At 41.8% G+C, this 21,847-nt stretch overlaps 1 protein-coding gene across 7 annotated transcripts in view; it reads right to left on the reverse strand.

Moving 5' to 3' along the window:
• Nucleotides 1-21,847, reverse strand: part of LOC139465912 (TBC1 domain family member 5-like) — a 63,074-nt gene that overhangs the window by 5,566 nt on the left and 35,661 nt on the right. Inside the window, exons 5-19 of one of the 7 annotated variants that reach the window (XM_071247903.1) lie at nt 20,034-20,142; nt 19,689-19,778; nt 17,669-17,689; nt 16,170-16,244; nt 15,329-15,396; nt 11,174-11,276; nt 9,808-9,896; nt 9,251-9,271; nt 6,665-6,715; nt 6,123-6,189; nt 4,903-5,072; nt 3,914-4,056; nt 3,460-3,566; nt 2,759-2,828; nt 1,659-1,811 (exon numbers count right to left, since the gene is read on the reverse strand). In XM_071247903.1, coding sequence (XP_071104004.1) covers nt 1,659-1,811; nt 2,759-2,828; nt 3,460-3,566; nt 3,914-4,056; nt 4,903-5,072; nt 6,123-6,189; nt 6,665-6,715; nt 9,251-9,271; nt 9,808-9,896; nt 11,174-11,276; nt 15,329-15,396; nt 16,170-16,244; nt 17,669-17,689; nt 19,689-19,778; nt 20,034-20,142 — 1,337 coding nt within the window. Of the gene's footprint in view, nt 1-1,658; nt 1,812-2,758; nt 2,829-3,459; nt 3,567-3,913; nt 4,057-4,902; nt 5,073-6,122; nt 6,190-6,664; nt 6,716-9,250; nt 9,272-9,807; nt 9,897-11,173; nt 11,277-12,914; nt 13,018-15,328; nt 15,397-16,169; nt 16,245-17,668; nt 17,690-19,688; nt 19,779-20,033; nt 20,143-21,847 lie in introns of all 7 variants that reach the window. The other 6 variants (XM_071247904.1, XM_071247905.1, XM_071247906.1 and 3 more) reach the window with 6 other exon arrangements.

The following is a 21,847-nucleotide window of genomic DNA, read 5'->3' on the forward strand; positions in this document are numbered from 1 at the left end:
ATTTGATCAAAGCAAAGTAACAATACAAAACGCATGAAAGGAAGGGGGGGAGGGGGGAGAGAGAGAGAGAGCAAGTTGGGAGGGACATCTGTGTGCTGGAGTCATGGCCTTGCTAAATTAAATATCAAATATCTACAAGTGCAAGAAATCATAATTCTGGACATGCCACTTATAAAAGAAGATAAAACTTCAAGCCCAAACCCCGTACCTAACATGCACAGACGTTACCTCAACACCATCAGACAAATCTGGATCCACAGCCATACAAACTGATGACTGCCACAAAACAAATGGAGAGCCAAGAATGGTAGGACAGTCTCTTGTGCAATGGAGTCAGCTCGCCACCAGTGGAAGCTGTCTTATGACATGAGATACCATAACACCAATTGTACGAAATATCAATAAATCAGGAAATACCGGTGAAGTAACTGCTACCACAACACCACACTGGGTATATATCGAGGAGACTGAGAGACAGTCTACCAAGGCGACCTTGAGGCGTGGGGCGACCATGTAGAGCTGTCAGGGACACAGTGATGGTTACACATGCAGTTATTGATAATGACTTACTGAGGTCACATGCAAACTTGACAATTGACATTACAGTAACTTCTTTGATAGGCATTTAGAAGTTGGAGTACTAAGTAAGGATAAGAATTTATGGACGAACAACTTCTTTATTACAATTAATTGTAATAAAGAAGTTGTTCATCCATAAATTCTTATCCTTACTTACTGACATTACAGTGTTTGGGAAGTGTCTCAAGGGACCTTCAACAAAGGCCAGTTTACATTAAGACACATCATCAAAATAAAGTTGTAACTCTATAAAATATAAGCAAGAAGTAAATGTTGTTATTTTACCAAAAAAATCAGAGATTGGCTTATTGCATGGCAAGACAGCAATACCATGTGTCAGAAACGCGAGGGAGGACATAAAGCAGAGATAGAAGACGAGAGATGATATAGGATAGAGAGAGGACGTAGGGCAGAGACATGAGATGAGAGGACATAGGACAGAGATGAGAGAGGGCATAGGGCAAAGATATGAGATGAGTGAGGACATATGCAGAGAGATGAGATGAGAGAGGATGTAGTGAGATATGAGATGACATGAGAGGACATAGGCAGAGATATGAGATGAGAGGACATAGGACTGAGAGATGAGATGAGAGAGGAGGTAGGGTTGAGATATGAGATGAGAGGACATAGGATAGAGATGAGAGAGGACGTAGGGCAGAGATATGAGATGAGAGAGGACATATGCAGAGAGATGAGATAAGAGAGGACAATTGGGCAGAGTTATGAGATGAGAGAGTACATAGAGCAGAGAGATAAAAAGAGAGAAAATATTCAAAGAAAAGATTGTGATATATCTAAATGCCTCAAAGATCAGTCTGAAAATAATGAAACTGGAACTACACATATTAATTACACAGAAGCACAACAGTTTAAAAAAAGAAGCAATTTTTAATTCTAATACTCTTGTCAAGAGAGGAGAACCAACCAAAACTGCATGACATAGGATGAGGATTCACAGGCACACAGACATGACAACACCAAGTGCAGGACTCGGAGCTGAGCATCTACAGAGCATACTGGACAGCCACTGAGTGTAGACACAAAGCTGGAATCCAGCACCCAACACGACAAGGTACCTGGTGAGATGTCAGTCTGCAGGTTCATGGGCTCACTGGAGGATTTGGGCAAGTTCTTGCTAGAGAAGGCAAGTGTTCGGGGTCGGTTAAACTTGCGTGAGAAGGAGGAGAACCCTCCATATCCATGTCCGTGGCGTTTGTTAGTTTGGTTAGCTGCAGACAGAGTGAGAGGAGAGGTTAGATGGTGGAAGGGGTGTATGGACCAGCTTAATACAGAGCCCTGGTCGCAGTGGTCAGTCAAGCACACAGGACCTAGGAGGTGTGGACCCACTTGCACAGAACCATTCTGAACACAGAAACTACTGGAAATCCTATACATTAACTTACAAGAGTATTAGCTCTAAGGCTATAGTAACTCCTGTACATTAACATAGATTTACAAGAGTATTAGCTCTAAGGCTATAGTAACTCTTGTACATTAAGATAGTTTTACAAGTGTATCAGCTTGAATGCTATAGCAACTCCTGTACATTAAGATAGTTTTACAAGTGTATCAGCTTGAATGCTATAGTAACTCCTGTACATTGAGATAGTTTTACAAGTGTATCAGCTTGAATGCTATAGTAACTCCTGTACATTGAGATAGTTTTACAAGTGTATCAGCTTGAATGCTATAGTAACTCCTGCACATTGAGATAGTTTTACAAGTGTATCAGCTTGAATGCTATAGTAACTCCTGTACATTGAGATAGTTTCACAAGTTTATTAGCTTGAATGCTATAGTAACTCCTGCACATTAAGATATACTTATAATAGTCTGTGCAAGTGGGTCCTGTCAATAGAAATGTTATTGCAGAAGAGTAAAAACTGTGAACTTCACCATGGCACTCTTCTAGTGCATGAGAATATACATGGGCAGAGTGAGTGGACATGGCTGGCAGACCCTGCAGAGCCAGGAGAACACAGGCAGCAAGGAAGCAGGCTTATTGTACACATGTTGAACACTAACACATCTCTACTTCCTTCACATGACAACAGTGTCAAGAAATGCAGTGAGTTTCTGGGGTTTGATGAGGTACGATTACAACTGTTATTGATCAGACTGAGAGTTACACTAATTCTGCTTGTTGCCTTCTAGATCGGTGAAGGAAGCTACTTACATCTGCTTCTGCTCTTGGCTGCTGTTGTGTTGACATTCTGGTAAGTATAGTTGGGTGGCCGTGGGTATTGCTGCAACAGAACCAGATCTCTGCTATATAAGAGTGAGTGAGTGAGTGAGTGATCTTGCTTATACGCCACTTTGAAAAGTATTCTAGTTATATCGCGGCGTGTCAGTTTAATGTGGGAGAAAAACCCGAAGTGATGCAGGTCTTTGATGGATACCACTTTTAACTTCTTTGAAGGGCATTTAGAAGTTGGAGTACTAAGTAAGGATAAGAATTTATGGATGAACAACTTCTTTATTACAATTAATGTGTTACTTACATCGGGTTCCCGGAGATAGAGGGCCTTCTCAATGAGGTGTTACTTACATTGGGTTCCTGGAGGTAGAGGGCCTTCTAAGTGAGGTGTTACTTACATTGCGTTCCCGGGGATAGAGGGCCTTCTCAATGAGGTGTTACTTACATTGGGTTCCCGGAGATAGAGGGCCTTCTCAATGAGGTGTTACTTACATTGGGTTCCCGGAGATAGATGGCCTTCTCAGTGAGGTGTTACTTACATTGGGTTCCCGGAGATAGAGGGCCTTCTCAATGAGGTGTTACTTACATTGGGTTCCCGGAGATAGAGGGCCCTCTCAATGAGGTGTTACTTACATTGGGTTCCCGGAGATAGAGGGCCTTCTCAATGAGGTGTTACTTACATTGGGTTCCCGGAGATAGAGGGCCTTCTCAATGAAGTAGTGAACATCTCCTACAGGTACATACTTCATGAGGCAGCTGAGACTGGCTGCGTAGTCACTGGCCAATACTGGAACAGACATGGAGAGATTTCAACTCACAACTGACGGCAACCATGATGAATGTGTGCCATCTTGTGACCATTTGTCACTCAGACGCATTGCTATTGTAGTAAAAGCTGCCAATTTCTATTTAATACACAAAAATATGTGTAAGCTAAATAGTTTTCAGGGAACAGGCTACATTGACATGGGCAGATCAAGTCTGGAAGGTGTGTGGCATGTGTCCACCTCATGGGTAGAGTGCACCCTCTTTTTAGAATCCTGGCTCCGCCTCAAAGTGACATCCATGTCAAATCGATCAAACACTAGCAATGACAAATTTACATCTGTGGAAAGATTTCTACAGTATACTCACACAAATCTCTAATATAGAGCAACATTGAAACAAATACATAGTCCACCAGGTCGAATCCAATTCCATCTGCAAAGATGGCGTCCCATATCACCAGCAGGTCTTGCATGGGAAACTCTCGTCCAAACAGCAGCCGCACCCACCGACTGCAACAAACAGGGCACAGTTACAAGTCAATCAGGTCGTTCTGACGTGACCTGTAATGGGATGCCCTCAGATCTTTGGTTAGCAGTAGCGAAAACTAACATCTGATTTTAATGAGATTGAGTCACAAGTACTCTGTGACGGCACCAACACATGACAACAATCAACAGTGTGTTTAAACCTCTATTTATCGGCATCACGTTTGTATACATGACGTTCCAATATTTCTATACTCACAAGCAGTATATATCTGTGGTGTTATACTCCCATGCCATATATCTGTGGTGTTATACTCACATCCCATATATCCGTGGTGTTATACACCCATGCCATATATTTGTGGTGTTATACTCCCATGCCATATATCTGTGGTGTTATACTCACATGCCATATATCCGTGGTGTTATACATCCATGCCATATATCTGTGGTGTTATACTCCCATGCCATATATCTGTGGTGTTATACTCACATGCCATATATCTGTGGTGTTATATTCCCATGCCATATATCCGTGGTGTTATACACCCATGCCATATATCTGTGGTGTTATACACCCATGCCATATATCCGTGGTGTTATACACCCATGCCATATATCTGTGGTGTTATACTCCCATGCCATATATCTGTGGTGTTATACTCCCATGCCATATATCTGTGGTGTTATACTCCCATGCCATATATCTGTGGTGTTATACTCACATGCCATATATCTGTGGTGTTATACTCCCATGCCATATATCCGTGGTGTTATACTCCCATGCCATATATCTGTGGTGTTATACTCCCATGCCATATATCTGTGGTGTTATATTCCCATGCCATATATCTGTGGTGTTATACTCACATGCCATATATCTGTGGTGCAATGTCTAATCGCTCTAGATGGAGATGTAGTTCTGCATCAAACTTCTTCAGCAGATAGTCCTGGATGCGGGTTAACTTGGTCACTATCACATTGGAGGGGTTCAGGTCCTGTGGTCGGGAGAACGGCTGAGCCACCATGTACTCCCTGCCCTGAAAACACAACCCCAAAACTACATTCAAACATACATTCCTACACAAAGTACCACATTTCAGCAGCCAACCAATATGTGTGCCTTGTCCACTATTTTGAGGAGGGGGAGCCTGAACAGTATTCCCCACCCATAGAGTGAGAGCTACACAATATTCCCCACCTGTACAATGAGAACTACACAATATTCCCCACCTGTACAGTGAGAGCTACACAATATTCCCCACATGTACAACGAGAGCTACATAATATTCCAGATACTACAGTGAGAGCTACACAATAATACCCACTGTACAGTGAGAGCTACACAATATTCCCACCTGTAAAGTGAGAGCTACACAATATTCCAGACCTGTACAGTGAGAGATACACATTCTTCCCCACCTATACAGTGAGAGCTACACAATATTACCCACCTGTACAATGAGAGCTACACAATATTCCCATCTGTACAGTGAGAGATATGTAATATTCCCCACCTGTACAGTGAAAGCAACACAATAATCCCCTACTGTACAGTGAGAGCTACACAATATTCCCCACCTGTACAATGAGAGCTACACAATATTCCCCACCTGTACAGTGAGAGCTACACAATATTCCCCACCTGTACAGTGAGAGCTACACAATATCCCACCCTGTACAATGAGAGATATGTAATATTCCCCGCCTGTACAATGAGAGCTACACAATATTCGCCACCTGTACAGCGAGAGCTACACACTATTTTTACGCACCTTTACAGTGAGAGCTACAAAATATTCCCACCTGTATAATGAAAGATATGTAATATTCCCCACCTATAGAGTCAGAGCTACATAATATCCCACCCTGTACAATGACAGCTATGTAATATTCCCCACCTGTACAGTCAGAGCTACATAATATCTCACCCTGTACAATGACAGCTATGTAATATTCCCCACCTGTACAGTCAGAGCTACATAATATCTCACCCTGTACAATGACAGCTATGTAATATTCCCCACCTGTACAGTCAGAGCTACATAATATCTCACCCTGTACAATGAGAGCTACACAATATTCCCCACCTTTATCATATGTTCTTTTGTTGTGTACCAGGGCTCCACAGTCTCCATGATCTGACAGAACATAGCGCTGAAACACAGAAGGCAGGAATATACACTTAACTCTCTATTAATACTCTATTAGTAATGCATAAAGCTGTATTTCCTACATGGTATGTGCTTATGGTTTAACGCACACTCAGCAATATTCCAGCTAACAGTATGGTGGACAATGTTGTGATGCACAGGGCAGTCAATTATCATCACTTGTTATAAAATCCAGCCACCTGTCTGGCCAGTCACCGACATGTAAAATCTACCACAAGTTGGCTGGCTCATCTGTGCAGCCATCAGGACATCTGTTGTGACATTACATGCTTAATCTTACGTTAAATGCACTTTCAGCTATCATGCTGAGAGTGTGATGGCAAACATAAGAAAGATATAATAGTTGCACACAAATCTTTTACTGAAAATGAGCCTTTGCAGTGGTAGCTGAATAACAAACAAACAGAAAAACAAACAAAGAAAGTTATGTCTACAAGAGAAGTTGTGTCTCTACTCACTAGGCATCATGCTCCAGATGGGTGGGACTCATGATTTCCTTGACGATGTCCCTGAAAGTAAATGCAGACAAGATGACAATGAGGTGCCACAACATACACTATTACAGTGTATTAAAGTCAGGATGCTGTGTGTTAATCTACCAGGTTGTCTGAGTGATCCAGGGAGTTCAGCAACACTTGAAACAGATCGGGGTGGGTAGGCATGGTAGGGTGATTCTCTTTCCTCTACTGACTATTACATAATAGTTCTACTCATGTATTTTAGAAAATGAATTAAGAATTCATGGCACTGTTATTGTCTCTCTGTGTCAAAGCATCAAACAGCAGTTTCAGAAGAAGCAGAACTACTTGTTAGCATTGATGAGCTGAATGGTTTCAGAAGAAGCAGAACTACTTGTCAGCATTGATGAGCTGAATGGTTTCAGAAGAGGGGGAACTACTTATCAGCATTGATGAGCTGAATGGTTTCAGAAGAGGAGGGGGGAACTACTTATCAGCATTGATGAGCTGAATGGTTTCAGAAGAAGCGGAACTATTTGTCAGCATTGATGAGCTGAATGGTTTCAGAAGAAGCGGAACTACTTGTTAGCATTGATCAGCTGAATGGTTTCCGAAGAAGCAGAACTACTTGTCAGCATTGATAAGCTGAATTGTTTCAGAAGAAGCAGAACTACTTGTCAGCATTGATAAGCTGAATGGTTTCAGAAGAAGCAGAACTACTTGTTAGCATTGATCAGCTGAATGGTTTCCGAAGAAGCAGAACTACTTGTCAGCATTGATAAGCTGAATGGTTTCAGAAGAAGCAGAACTACTTGTCAGCATTGATAAGCTGAGTGGTTTCAGAAGAAGCGGAACTACTTGTCAGCATGGATGAGCTGAGTGGTTTCAGAAGAAGCAGAACTACTTGTCAGCATTGATAAGCTGAGTGGTTTCAGAAGAAGCGGAACTACTTGTCAGCATTGATGAGCTGAATGGTTTCAGAAGAAGCGGAACTACTTGTCAGCATTGATAAGCTGAATGGTTTCAGAAGAAGCAGAACTACTTGTCAGCATTGATAAGCTGAATGGTTTCAGAAGAAGCGGAACTACTTGTCAGCATTGATAAGCTGAATGGTTTCAGAAGAAGCGGAACTACTTGTCAGCATTGATAAGCTGAGTGGTTTCAGAAGAAGCGGAACTACTTGTCAGCATTGATAAGCTGAGTGGTTTCAGAAGAAGCGGAACTACTTGTCAGCATTGATAAGCTGAGTGGTTTCAGAAGAAGCGGAACTACTTGTCAGCATTGATAAGCTGAGTGGTTTCAGAAGAAGCGGAACTACTTGTCAGCATTGATAAGCTGAGTGGTTTCAGAAGAAGCGGAACTACTTGTCAGCATTGATAAGCTGAGTGGTTTCAGAAGAAGCGGAACTACTTGTCAGCATTGATAAGCTGAGTGGTTTCAGAAGAAGCGGAACTACTTGTCAGCATTGATGAGCTGAGTGGTTACACCTGATTGCAGATGGATAACAAGCAAAGACAAACGTGAAACTATAATATGTATATCTTGGTTCTATAAAGCTCAAAATACAAATAGAAATCAAGGCCCGAGCACACGCTTATTCTTCTACAAAGTAGACACCATGTACAACTTCTTAATGTACTACTACAGCGATATATATTGAGTCAACTGTGTCATCTGTCAACTTGTAAGAAATGCCTATCAAAACATGTATTGTTCTACACATTGGATAAGGTTGGAGGAAATGTAGCTGATTGTGAGCTGTTTACACTGTACACTTAGAAATTTAATTAGAGACACATGATGATATGGACTTGTTCTACACATTCCAAGGTTCTTCATGTCATAACATACATTCATTCAGAACATGCCGGGTGACATACGCATGGCTGCCCAGGTCCTTCAGGCCATGAGATAACCCAGGATCTCCGGGCCATGACATAACCCAGGACCTCCAGGCCATGACATAACCCAGGATCTCCAAGCCATGACATAACCCAAGACCTCCGGGCCATGACATAACCCAGGATCTCCAGGCCATGACATAACCCAGGACCTCCAGGCCATGACATAACCCAGGACCTCCAGGCCATGACATAACCCAGGTCTTTCAGGTCATGACATAACCCAGGATCTCCAGGCAATGACATAACCCAGGACCTACTGGCCATGACATAACCAAGGACCTCAAGGCCATGAGATAACCCAGGACCTCCAGGCCATGGTATAACCCAGATCCAACTGGCCATGACATAACCCAGGACCTCCAGGGCATGATATAACCCAGGTCTGACTGGCCATGGCATAATCCAGGTCCGACTGGCCATAACATACCCCAGGACCTCCAGTCCATGACATAACCCAGGTCCTCCAGGCCATGGCATAACCCAGGTCCCCCAGGCCTTCTCAGTCCTTCAGGATATGAATATCAGTATTTGGACTTTCATGCTTTGTTTGTCAGTACATGGAGAACGATATAATTAAGAATAGCCTATAATGAAAGAGATCCCAGCATGCAAGAGTTTGTAGAGTTAGGACCCAGCATACCGAATGAGATCAAGCGGTATAGAGAGAGATTTGTGGGCTGACCTGTGAGTGATGTGGAGGTAGCTGAAATCAAGTCATTTCTCTATGATCAGGCATTGCTTGCACAGCTGGGCTTCCATATACACAAAACCATTGCTTGCACAGCTGGGCTTTCATATATACAGAGTCATTACTTACACAGCAAGGTTTCCATATACACAAAGTCATTGCTTATACAGCTGGGCTTCAATCCACACAAAGTCAGCACTTACACAGTTGGGCTTCCATATACACAAAGTCAGTATTTACACAGCTAAGCTTCCATACGCACAAAGTCAGTACTTACACAGCTGGGCTTCCATATACACAAAGTCAGTACTTACACAGCTAAGCTTCCATACGCACAAAGTCAGTACTTACACAGCTGGGCTTCCATCCACACAAAGTCAGTACTTACATGACTGGGCTTCCATACACACAAACTCATTGCTTACACAGCTGGGCTTCCATACACACAAAGTCAATTTTTATGAATTATTGCTAAAATCAGCATAAACAAATACTCACTCACTCACTGAGTGACGAGCCCTGAGGATGCCACAACACGTAGATGTACTTACTGAAGGGTCTCGATCTCCGAGGCATGCAGGAATGCTTGATGATCACAGTGTAGAACAAAGATCAATGGAGCCAACAACTCATGCATCCCCTGAGAAAGAAGGCAAATCAAAGGTTAAACATTCTGATCTATGCACAGGAAAAAAGGAAAGGAATGTTCCATTTTAACCTTCTGAAGAAAGGAAGCTACTAAACAGACATTTTTACAAGTAATCATGGGCTATATTAAAGGAATTCTGGGAACATCGACCAAAAGTAGATATTCTACATCTAGTCATGGTTACTTGGGATTATGGGAACTTCTACATACGAGGTGATTTGAAGTAGGGTTTAACATCATGTTCAAGACTATGGCACTTGTACAGCGGATATATATATATTGGAAGACAAAGTATGCTGACTCCGAGCTAAGCTTGTTTTATCTCTGAATGCTGAAACGTCATCTTTTACCGTCTGTTGGTATGACACAGTCTGGATTGACCCACTGACTGTCTGCTTCCGGCAGACGCTGTCTCCATTAGACCATTTACTAACAGTAACAAGGAATCATGGGACATGGTAAAGGATTCTGGGAACTCGGCATCATGGTCACAAGGCATCATGAGACAAGTTACCTCAATAAAGCCAGCACTTGTGACTTTTGTGTATAATGGACCATGCATGGCCAACATTCAAAAAGACAATATACCTCACTGCTGAATTTACAAAGTCTAGGCATGATCTCAGGGAATATTCTTCATCGTTTATTACTGGAAATCATTAAGTGAGTGAGTGAGTGAGTTGGGTTTATTGCCGCTTTTAACAGTATTACAGTTATATCGCTGCGTGTCAGCTTAATGTGGGAGGAAAGCCCGAAGTGATGCAGGTCTCAGACGTTAACCACTTCAGTAAATCCCACGAGCACGGGTATGGTGCTGACAAACCTAGAAACATAATCAGGGCGAACAGGGATTCAAACCCACAATCATAGGTTTCTGGCGTGCCCAAGGGATGCAACTCTGCACAGCGAATCGCGGCGCCTTAGACGACTGGGCTACCTGTGCCCCTAGGGAATCGTTAAGGTTCAAAAGATGTTAGACACGGAATATTGAATTGTGCAGGACTTTTTTATTGGAATATTATAGCTATAAGTTTCCTACAAGTTTCCTTTTTAAATATAGAACTTATAGTTAAAAATAAATGAAAGTCACGCATGTATTGCTTTTTTAAACATGGTATGATCTAAGGTCAATCAGTAACCAAGTGGATTCTGATGAAGACACAGCATACATGCTATATTTGTCAATTACAGAAGTCAAGTCTTCAATATTAATTTACTTAGTTCCATTCATGCATGAACTAGGTAAAATGCTTTGTAGTGCAACTGACCTGTCTATAGCCTATTTCCCTGTTTGTGCGACAATAGCAAAACAACACATTGATCATCATGTCACGCAACTCTTCAGATTTGAAAAACTCAAGTTCTGGAAAACTAAAACAACACAGACAACATAAGAAAGATAAATGAAAAGAGAGCATGTACAGGCAAGAGCTAACATGACTAGAGGTCTATGTGTGTCACTCATACAAGTCATGCAAATCCACATCTACTGAAACACAAGCAGCATCAACAGCAGCATCAACAGCAGCAGCAGCATCACCCTAGCTCACCTGACCCCAGAATATCATAATTTGATTATGATTTTATTTGTTATTTTATGCCATAGTCCCCAAAATGTCAACCATATTGCAGTGGCTATTAAAAAATCAAATCTGGGCCATACAAACCAGTGGTTGATATCATGAGCATTGTCCCACATCAAGTCTAACCCCTTAATCCAGTTTAGCCGCTCTTCTGACAGTCTCTGAAGGGCTGTTCTAAACTGGGTCCACAAAGAGTCAAACAGAGATGAAGTCATGCAAATTCTAATTTAGGAAGAGGCCACCTACTTAGCAGCCTCTCAATGTTGACAATCTGAGTTAGGTGAGCTACGGTACCTGTACCACCACATGCTACACACGGCACACATGCTAAACTCATGGACACACTGAAGTAAGAGAGAGCTGGAAAAAATAGGAATGTGGAAATTACTTTCAACACACTGGTTGTCTTTGTCTTTGATACAAGGTGACTCACTTTGTCTGCAAATTAGTTGAAAAGACATGTTCCCTTTCTATGTACACAAACCTGAACCTAGGTCACATTACTGAGGCAGTGGACGTCACAAGTCAGCCAAACCAAACCAAACCATCTATCTTTCTATACCCTGGTGAAGTGACCTCATCAGACTTGAGAACACCCCTCTACCAAACCACCTACCCTTCTATACCCTAGTGATGTGACACCATCACACTTCAGACCACCCCTCTAGCCTCTACCAAACTACTCCTTCTATACCCTGGTGATGTGACACCATCAGACTTCAGCCCACCCCTCTAGCCCCTACCAAACTACTCCTCCTTCTGTACCCTGGTGATGTGACATCATTGACTTGAGAACACCCCTCTACCGAACCACCCACCCTTCTATACCCTGGTGATGTGACATCATCAGACTTCAGACCACCCCTCTAGCCCCTACCAAACCACCCACCCTTCTTTACCCTGGTGATGTGACATCATCAGACTTGAGAACACCCCTCTACCGAACCACCCACCCTTCTATACCCTGGTGATGTGACATCATCAGACTTCAGACCACCCCTCTAGCCTCTACCAAACTACTCCTCCTTCTATACCCTGGTGATGTGACATCATCAGACTTCAGACCACCCCTCTAGCCCCTACCAAACCACCCACCTTTCTATACCCTGGTGATGTGACATCATCAGACTTGAGAACACCCCTCTAGCCCCTACCAAACCACTCACCCTTCTATACCCTGGTGATGTGACATCATCAGACTTCAGACCACCCCTCTAGCCTCTACCAAACCACTCACCCTTCTATACCCTGGTGATGTGACACCATCAGACTTCAGACCACCTCTCTAGCACCAACCAAACCATCCTCCTTTCTATACCCTGGTGATGTGACCTGTAACCTCGTAAGACCTTCACACCACCCATGGGACACACCTGACAAAGACAAACCACTACTACACTGCAGATGCAACACAGCAACATTGTACCTGGCGATAAGACAGATCTGGGTTCACTTTTGCATAGATGAACAGAATATCCACCATTAAATTCCGCAACTGGTTTGACTGAAAAAACTCTATTTTGGGGTAGCTGAAAAAAAATAAAATCATACTCATTAAGGAGCAACATTGTAAGTGTGACGCTAGCCTGCTGTTGAACATCCTCCTCCTGACTCTCACTACAGAGGACACAGTCCAGGGCGAGGTGAGGAGCTATGATGTAATCTACACCTAAGGATGATACAGAAATATTTCAAAACAGTGTGCTTTAAAACAGATTTTCATGTAATGGACTGCACGAGAAGGTTAACAGGTGAGCAGCCTTATCTTAACTACACCTTGGCCACATTCCACAAGCAATGATAGCTCTACAACTATTGTAAGACTACGTTACAGTATGGTAGTTGATCTTAGCACTCTGGAATGGGGCCCTGAGGAATAACACAAATAAAGCTCTACAACATCTCCACACTACCCCAGATATAACTCCAATATACCCAAAATAAAGCCCTCACATACCCTCAGCAATAACTCCCATATACCCCAGCTACAATATACTCCAATAATATCTCTGATATATCCTTAGCAACATCTCCAATATACTCCAGTTATAGCTCCATTATACTCAATAATATCTCTGATATATCCTTAGAAATATCTCCAATATATCCCAGTTACAGCTCCAATATACTTCAATAATATCTCTGATATATCCTTAGCAACATCTCCAAAATACCCCAGTTATAGCTGCAATATACTCCAATAACATCTCCAATATAACCCAGTTATAGCTCCAATATACCCCAGTTATATCTCAACTCAAGATGTTAAAGCAAACTCTGGGTGCCTTCAGGTCAATATGTTAAACACATTAAGACAGCCCAAACCTGGCATGTCTGCAGATTGAAACGTTAACCATTAGAATGAAGCATCTCTAGATGCTGAACACTTGAATGAATTTGGTGCATGTAAAGCTGGGCCCCGTTCCACAAAGCTATCGTAGCGCTAAGATGAACGTAACGCCCATTCTTTAGCATAGGCTTATGACAGTCGTAGCTCTACGATCGCTTTGTGGAACGGGGACCTGGATTGGTACCATATCGCCTACACTCCACTTTGCCTACAGTCTTATGACAACAAGTTATGGTCTGATAGTCACACGTCTACATTTTGTGAAGAAAGGACTGGATCATTTTGAATTCAACAAGAAGACAAACAGTGGGTATTAATGTAAGAGTAATGTGTCCATATTCTGGCTAACTGGACTTTCGTTCAGGAGGTGAGCCACGTTTCCTGGACCTGGTCGACTGGCAGAAGCAGGAGAGCCATAGCTCGTCTGACATGGGTCTGGACTTATATATTCTGCTGATACTCTTCAGCTAGACCTTCTTATGCTGCACAGCGCTGTATTGCTTGTGTGAGTGTGAAGTGGACAAAAACATCCACGCAGGTCAGCATCAGGGAAGGCTTCTTCTGCGGCTTGCAGGGCAGCAGATTCAAAGTCGGTCTGGATAAGCTCTGGAGATGGTTCAGTTCCAACTGCCCTCTGTGAAGCATCCTTAAGTAGCTGGTATAGTCTGGCATATGTAGCTCTGAAGTTGTTTGGAAGCAGGCATTAGGCAACCGGATACATCCGGTCATGCTTTAAACAGTAGAGCACATAAACCTGAAGCCATAAACTCGAGGAGACACAATCTCCAATGGTAGTTAGTCGACCTTTGCATCCACCAAAGACACACTTCCAATGGACAGCCAGTTGACGCCAGGTGTTCAAACGATAGCAATAGCCATCATGTAGGACCTGTTGACCACCACGTTGTGAAGTTATGTATTCAACTCGCTGAAGGTTCGCCATAGTGAAATTGAATACATGAAGATGGGCCCTTATTTTATACCCCTTTTTGAGAACTTTGAATGAAAATAAAAAGAATTACATAAAAAACATCATTTTCTGCAGATAAGCATCAAATGTTGCTTCAGTAATCTGCTACTTAGTTGTTAATCTTTAGATAAGCCTTTAATCCAACTGTCCTTATTAACCATAATCCAGTCAGTGACAGTGTGTTTCAGAAGCAGTTCTTTAATCTTTTGTGCAGTGAGATGTTTGAATGTAATGAATAATGAACCAATGTTAACAGTCTGAGATCACATATTTTTTTATTTAAGCTGTAAGCTGTCTATTTCTGTAGTCTCATTAGTGTGAAATGTTTTAATGACATGTCGGGACAGTCTATTTTTGACATAGGGGTGTGCCAAATCTCCTACATAAAACCTGTAGGTGTATTGAAGCGTAGGCAAATTGGCATGTAGGCGATATGGGAGAAACCTGTTCAGCTAGCTGGTATAATGAGACTGGCTGACACTAACTTCCTGGCCCTATCACATGAATACAGTATACTTACGTTCGAATCACATCTTGTTTAATTGTTAATCTCAGCTCATTATCCTGGAAAAACTGGTTCCATGGACTCTGAAATTGAAATTAATCATTATTGGAAAATGGATAGCAACAAATGTCTGAGGGTGTCCTATCTTAAGGTGACATGCATAGGAAGGGCCTTCACCTCACCATCTTGAGACAGGGATTGAACTCACCTCACCATCTTGAGACAGGGATTGAACTCACCTCACCATCTTGAGACAGGGGGTTGAACTCACCTCACCATCTTGAGGCAGGGGGTTGAACTCACCTCATCATCTTGAGACAGGGGGTTGAACTCATCACATCATCTTGAGATGGGTTGAACTCACCACATCATCTTTAGACAGGGGGTTAAACTCATCACATCATCTTGAGATGGGTCGAACTAAACTCATCATCTTGAGATGGGTCGAACTAAACTCATCATCTTGAGACAGGGAGATGAGCTCACCTCATCATCTTGAGACAGGGAGATGAACTCACCACATCATCTTGAGATGGGTTGAACTCACCTCATCATCTTGAGACAGGGAGATGAACTCACCACATCATCTTGAGACAGGGGGTTGAACTCACCACATCATCTTGAGACAGGGGGTTGAACTCACCTCATCATCATGAGATGGGGATGAACTCACCTCATCATCTTGAGGCAGGGGGTTGAACTGACCACATCATCTTGAGACGGGTTGAACTCACCACATCATCTTGAGATGGGTTGAACTCACCACATCATCTTGAGACGGGTTGAACTCACCTCATCATCTTGAGACAGGGGGATGAACTCACCTCATCATCTTGAGACTGGGGATTGAACTCACCTCATCATCTTGAGACAGGGGGTTGTTGATGGTGATGTCCACACGGTCCACGGCCTTCCGGGGGTTCACAATCAACTGGAAGCAGTGAGACTTACTTTGTTAAGGGAATAAACACTGAGTTAGTGAGTGATTGCTTTGAGCTGTATTTCAGTTATAGAATGGCGTGACATTGATGTAGGTCTAAGTAGCTTACCACATTGGTTAAACCCACAAACATGGGTCTGGTGCAAACAAACCTAGAAACAGTGAGGGAAAACCTGGGATTTGAATCCATGAGCATAGGATCCTAGCACTCCCAAGGAACCCAACTCTGCACAATAAATTTAGACGACTGCGTAAGATCGCCTTGGTTTAAACATGGATACAGGTATGGTGCTGACTAGGTTTTTCAGCAGTGGCTCACTCTCAGTTGGTCCGAACACTGAATCAAGTTGAGAAGGATTTTTGGGTGCATATTGGGTGCTGAGCAGGATGTGAGGCAAGCTGGCATATATGATGGTTCAAACTAATAACCATAGCTGATCTCTTACTATCAGTATTCCATTCCTACTAATGTCATAGCGGTATCCAAACATGACATCATGAGTTATCTCCCCTGTACTGTAACCCATGTCGAGTCAGTCCTACACTTGCAACCTTACTTCGTGTCTCTATGGAGTCCCTAGCTAGCGACAACGCTAAAATGATACTCTCCTCTAAATTACCCATGCTGTTAGTGATGTGTAGGAATTACCACACTAGTACCTATTTCATACAGTTTTTATTAGAAATGTGTTTCAAAACAAATCTAACAAGCAAAAGCAAGTGAAGCAGTATTTAACAGGGATGAGTGTCGTAATTCATTTAATTGTGTAAATGTATGTAAATATTAATAAAAACATTTCGTATGAAATCATAGTGGGTCAATGATTTACAACAAACTAAAGCTTGATAAACATCGAAAGGAATGACCATTTCTAGGGCAAAAGGGAATGTAATAGTAGTTGTTTTAAAGGAAGGCTACTCTCAAATAAAACTTGAAGGTGAAGGCAAGATGACTAACTAGAATGGTGTTTCACATTGCATAATACATAACATAATATTAGATGCTCTGAACATAAGAATGTCACAATAATAGTTGGGGGCTTGAGGTGGAGGTATGGCAGGTGGCTGATGGTGAGTGAGTGAGAGTGTTTGGTTTAACGCCACTTTTAACAGTATTACAGTTATATCATGACATGTCAGCTTAATGTGGGAGGAAAGCCCGAGGTGATGCAGGTCTCAGATGTTTACCACTTCGGCGAAACCTACGAGCACGGGTATGGTGCTGACAAACCTAGAAACATAATCGGGGTGAAACGGGATTCGTACCCACAATCATAGGTTTCTGGCGTGTCCAAGGGATGCAACTCTGCACAGAGAATTGCGGCACCTTAGACAACTGGGCCACCCGTGCACCCAGGTGGGGGATGGAGAGGAGATGGGAATATTAACTGCATGGGATGTCAGGAGAAACTTACTTCCTGCTTCTCATGAATCATCTGAAAATGAAAGTCCACACAAGGAGTCATGCCAAGACGTGAAGTGCAGATGACATGCAATCTGGCCGTCATGTAACATCGCATGTTAACATCTTAACATCAGACGTTCACGTGATATGAGCTCCAGTGTGTGGTGAGTAGAAAGTCATATACAATGGAATCTTCTGCCATCAAATGAAGTAAAGTAAGAATGTCTGTCACAATGGTCAATCCTTTTGATATGAACTGGCTGTGTCACCATGGTGATAGTCTGTTTGATGTGGGAGGACAGTACTGCTTCAACATGTTCAATGATATATTCAAATTAATCTAAAAGAGCAGTATTTTGGTAGTAAACATCCCCATATATTTGGTACAGCAGTATTTTCTCGTGTGAAAATCTATGTGTCCATATGAGTGCAGAGGAAATGAAACGAAACGAAACGAAACTTCTACTGGGAGTTATCATCTGTCACTTGTGGTTTCTGATAAAAATCTTCTTAAGATATTTACAACAATGATACGCAAATTGTCGTCACTACATCTGTAGATCATGTGTATGTTTGAGGAAAAGAAATTATTAGTTTAAACACCTCTTCTTCATGGTTCTTAGCACTATCACTGTGCTAGTGAATGGATGAACAACAGACACCATACAATAACCTCCCTTGGACCCATGGTCCTGTTGAGCTAATACTATTAGTTATGGTGTCTTTAGTTGCCGTATATGGTGTCATATTAGGTTAGCAGAGCCGAGCCCAATATTTTTCTGCTAACCTAATATGACACCGTATACGGCAACTTAAGACACCATAACAAATTTCTTATGCCGAAAAGTTTACACTCTCTGATATCCATATCGCATGTCATGTCAAAATGAAAACTTGACACTAACAACCATACGTTGACGTGAAGGGTCAAAGGGAGACTACTCTTTACACCTTAGAGGCCAAACCTTGTTGAAAATTTAAACTATTATCTTTATCAATAAAGTCACGAACATGATCTAAATAACAGATTAATGTCCTTGCACATCACAATTAATCTCCTTACACATGATAAAGGGGACTTCAAACCTTTCAAACAATTAATGAATGAAACATTGGCTAACAATCTCTTGAACAAAGAGTTTCTGCTTCATCAGATGGAAGAACGGTCCTGATTTTAAGCTAAAGGGACACTAAAATTGTCTTAATTGTTTTCCATACTCACATTGATGTGTTTAGCACGTTTTAACCTATTTGGGAGTTTGCCATTCTTCCCCTAGCCATTAGCATCAAATAGTGAAGTTCATAACATTAACAGTCAATGCCAGAAATGCTTGTTTAGTATAAGATGATCTTACTGGACCAGAAGAAAGTTTACTTAACTCTGGCTTCAGTGGCTATGCAAGTGTTGACCAAAGGTAAATCAGACTGCTTCTGTTTTAACTCTTTTACAGATATAATCTCAGGAGTGACCTGACCAGGATGATATTTTCATGAGTGGCACAGGAATGAGTTAAATGTCAACTTGGGTCACAAGATGGGATAAACATGTTATGTGACAAGAAAAGACAAATGTTCTGATTATTTTTCTTGCAGATCTTCGCGATCTTACTCTGGAAACCATAGTGTCAGAGAAGAAGACTGAAAGTAGTTCCAGCAAGAAGTGTAATTTGACATATCAGTTTGTTTTCTTACACTGTTTTATCAATGAATATATAGTCTAGAGCCCATCTACAATGTTTGTTTTGCTTGTTTGTTGTTTAACGCCGCACTCAGCAATATTCCAGATATAACACGGCAGTCTGTAAATAATCAACCCTGGACCAGACAATCCAGTGATTGATATCATAAGCACTGATCCATGCAATTGAGATACGATGACATGTTTCAAACAAGGCAGTGAGCCTGACTACCCGATCCCGTTAGTCGCCTCTTACAACAGGCATAGTTGGCTTTTACGGCAAGCATGGGTTGCTGAAGTCCTATTCTACCCCGGATCTTCACGGGTCCCATCTACAATGTCCACAGCTGACCTGGTTCTTGAGGACCTCGTACTTGTTCCTCCAGTCCTGGCACACCTTCAGCCATTGGCTGATGTCATCCGGCAACACCTCCAGGTACACCTGCACAACATCACCCACATCAGACCAGTAAAGCTGGTCGCATAATATGATACATGTCATGCATATCTAACAATTAAAGACAAATATAGATGAATTAAGGACATCGGTGCAATAATGTTTCATTCATGATTAACAGAAATGATTCCGATCTTTTTAATTCTGCCGATTTACAAAATGATACAGATGGAAAAAGGGATTACTAGTCTCTGTAATGTCATTATGAACACTGGTTTGGATATGTCAACAACAACGTACCTTCCAGACAACACTTCGGAACCTGCTGCTGCGTAATCGGCCTTCTATACCGTGTTTCTTCAACTTGAGCAAGTAGCCTGGAGTGTTGAACAGACGCTCCCACTCAGCACTGAAACAGTCATCTCATATATGACAAGCATGCCTACTGCTAAAACTCTACCCTTGTAAAGAGTGTTGTCTACCTTCAAATGATTAAACTACCTTGGAGAAGGTCATTGTCTACCTTCAAATGATGAAACTACTCCGGAGAAGGTCATTGTCTACCTTCAAATGACTAAACTTCTGTGAAGAAGGACATTGTCTACCTTCAAATGATTAAACTACCATGAAGAAGGTCATTGTCTACCTTCAAATGATTAAACTACCATGAAGAAGGACATTGTCTACCTTCAAATGATTAAACTACCATGAAGAAGGTCATTGTCTACCTTCAAATGACTAAACATCTGTGAAGAAGAACATTGTCTACCTTTAAATGATGGAACTATCCTGAAGATCATTGTTTACCTTTAAATGATTAAACTTCTGTGAAGAAGAACATTGTCTACCTTTAAATGATGGTACTATCCTGAAGATCATTGTCTACCTTTAAATGATTAAACTTCTGTGAAGAAGGACATTGTCTACCTTCCAATGACTAAACATCTGTGAACAAGGTCATTGTCTACCTTCAAATGATTAAACTACTGTGAAGAAGGACATTGTCTGCCTTCCAATGATTAAACTTCTGTGAAGAAGGATAATGTCTTCCTTCAAATAATGGATCTATCCTGTAGAAGGTCACTGCTTATGTTCAAATGATGAAACTACCCTGATGGTCAATGTCTACCCTTAAATTATGAAACTACCCTGACGAAGATCATTGTCTACAGTGAATTCCTGGCTCAGAATCAACTGTAACAACATAATGCATTTTGAAAGAACAGGTAAATATTACATGGAAATCCTGGGACAAGAATAAGGTGTTTCTTGACTAGCTCGGACTTCACATCCACATCCGATATTCAGTTCCATATTCAGCATAAGTCACATAGTGACATCTGATATTGAATGTGTTACTCCGACCTAGCAACAGACCATATATGTCACATAGTGACATCTGATATTGAATGTGTTATTCCCACCTAGCAAAAGACCATATATGTCACATAGTGGCATCTGATATTGAATGTGTTATTCCCACCTGACAACAGACCATATATGTCACATAGTGACATCTGATATTGAATGTGTTATTCCGATCTAGCAACAGACCATATATGTCACATAGTGACATCTGATATTGAATGTGTTATTCCCACCTGGCAACAGACCATATAAGTCACATAGCGACATCTGATATTGAATGTGTTATTCCCACCTAGCAACAGACCATACATGTCACATAGTGATACCTGATATTGAATGTGTTATTCCCACCTAGCAACAGACCATATATGTCACATAGTGACATTTGATATTGAATGTGTTATTCCCACCTGGCAACAGACCATACATGTCACATAGTGATACCTGATATTGAATGTGTTATTCCCACCTGGCAACAGACCATATATGTCACATAGTGACATCTGATATTGAATGTGTTATTCCCACCTTGCAACAGACCATATAAGTCACATAGACTGTTAATGTCATATCGTCGCATCTGATATTGAAAGTGTTATTCCCACCTGGCACCAGAATGTTAATGTCATATCGTGGCATCTGATATTGAATGTGTTATTCCCACTTGACAACAGATAGTAGAGATATCATCTCAATGTCCACTTGACCCCTATGTGAGATTCCCACACGGAGACCCCTTGCGTCAC

This window comes from Haliotis cracherodii, unplaced genomic scaffold (genome assembly GCF_022045235.1).
Source record: "Haliotis cracherodii isolate W230 unplaced genomic scaffold, xgHalCrac1.p SCAF_18, whole genome shotgun sequence".
NCBI lineage: Eukaryota > Metazoa > Mollusca > Gastropoda > Lepetellida > Haliotidae > Haliotis > Haliotis cracherodii.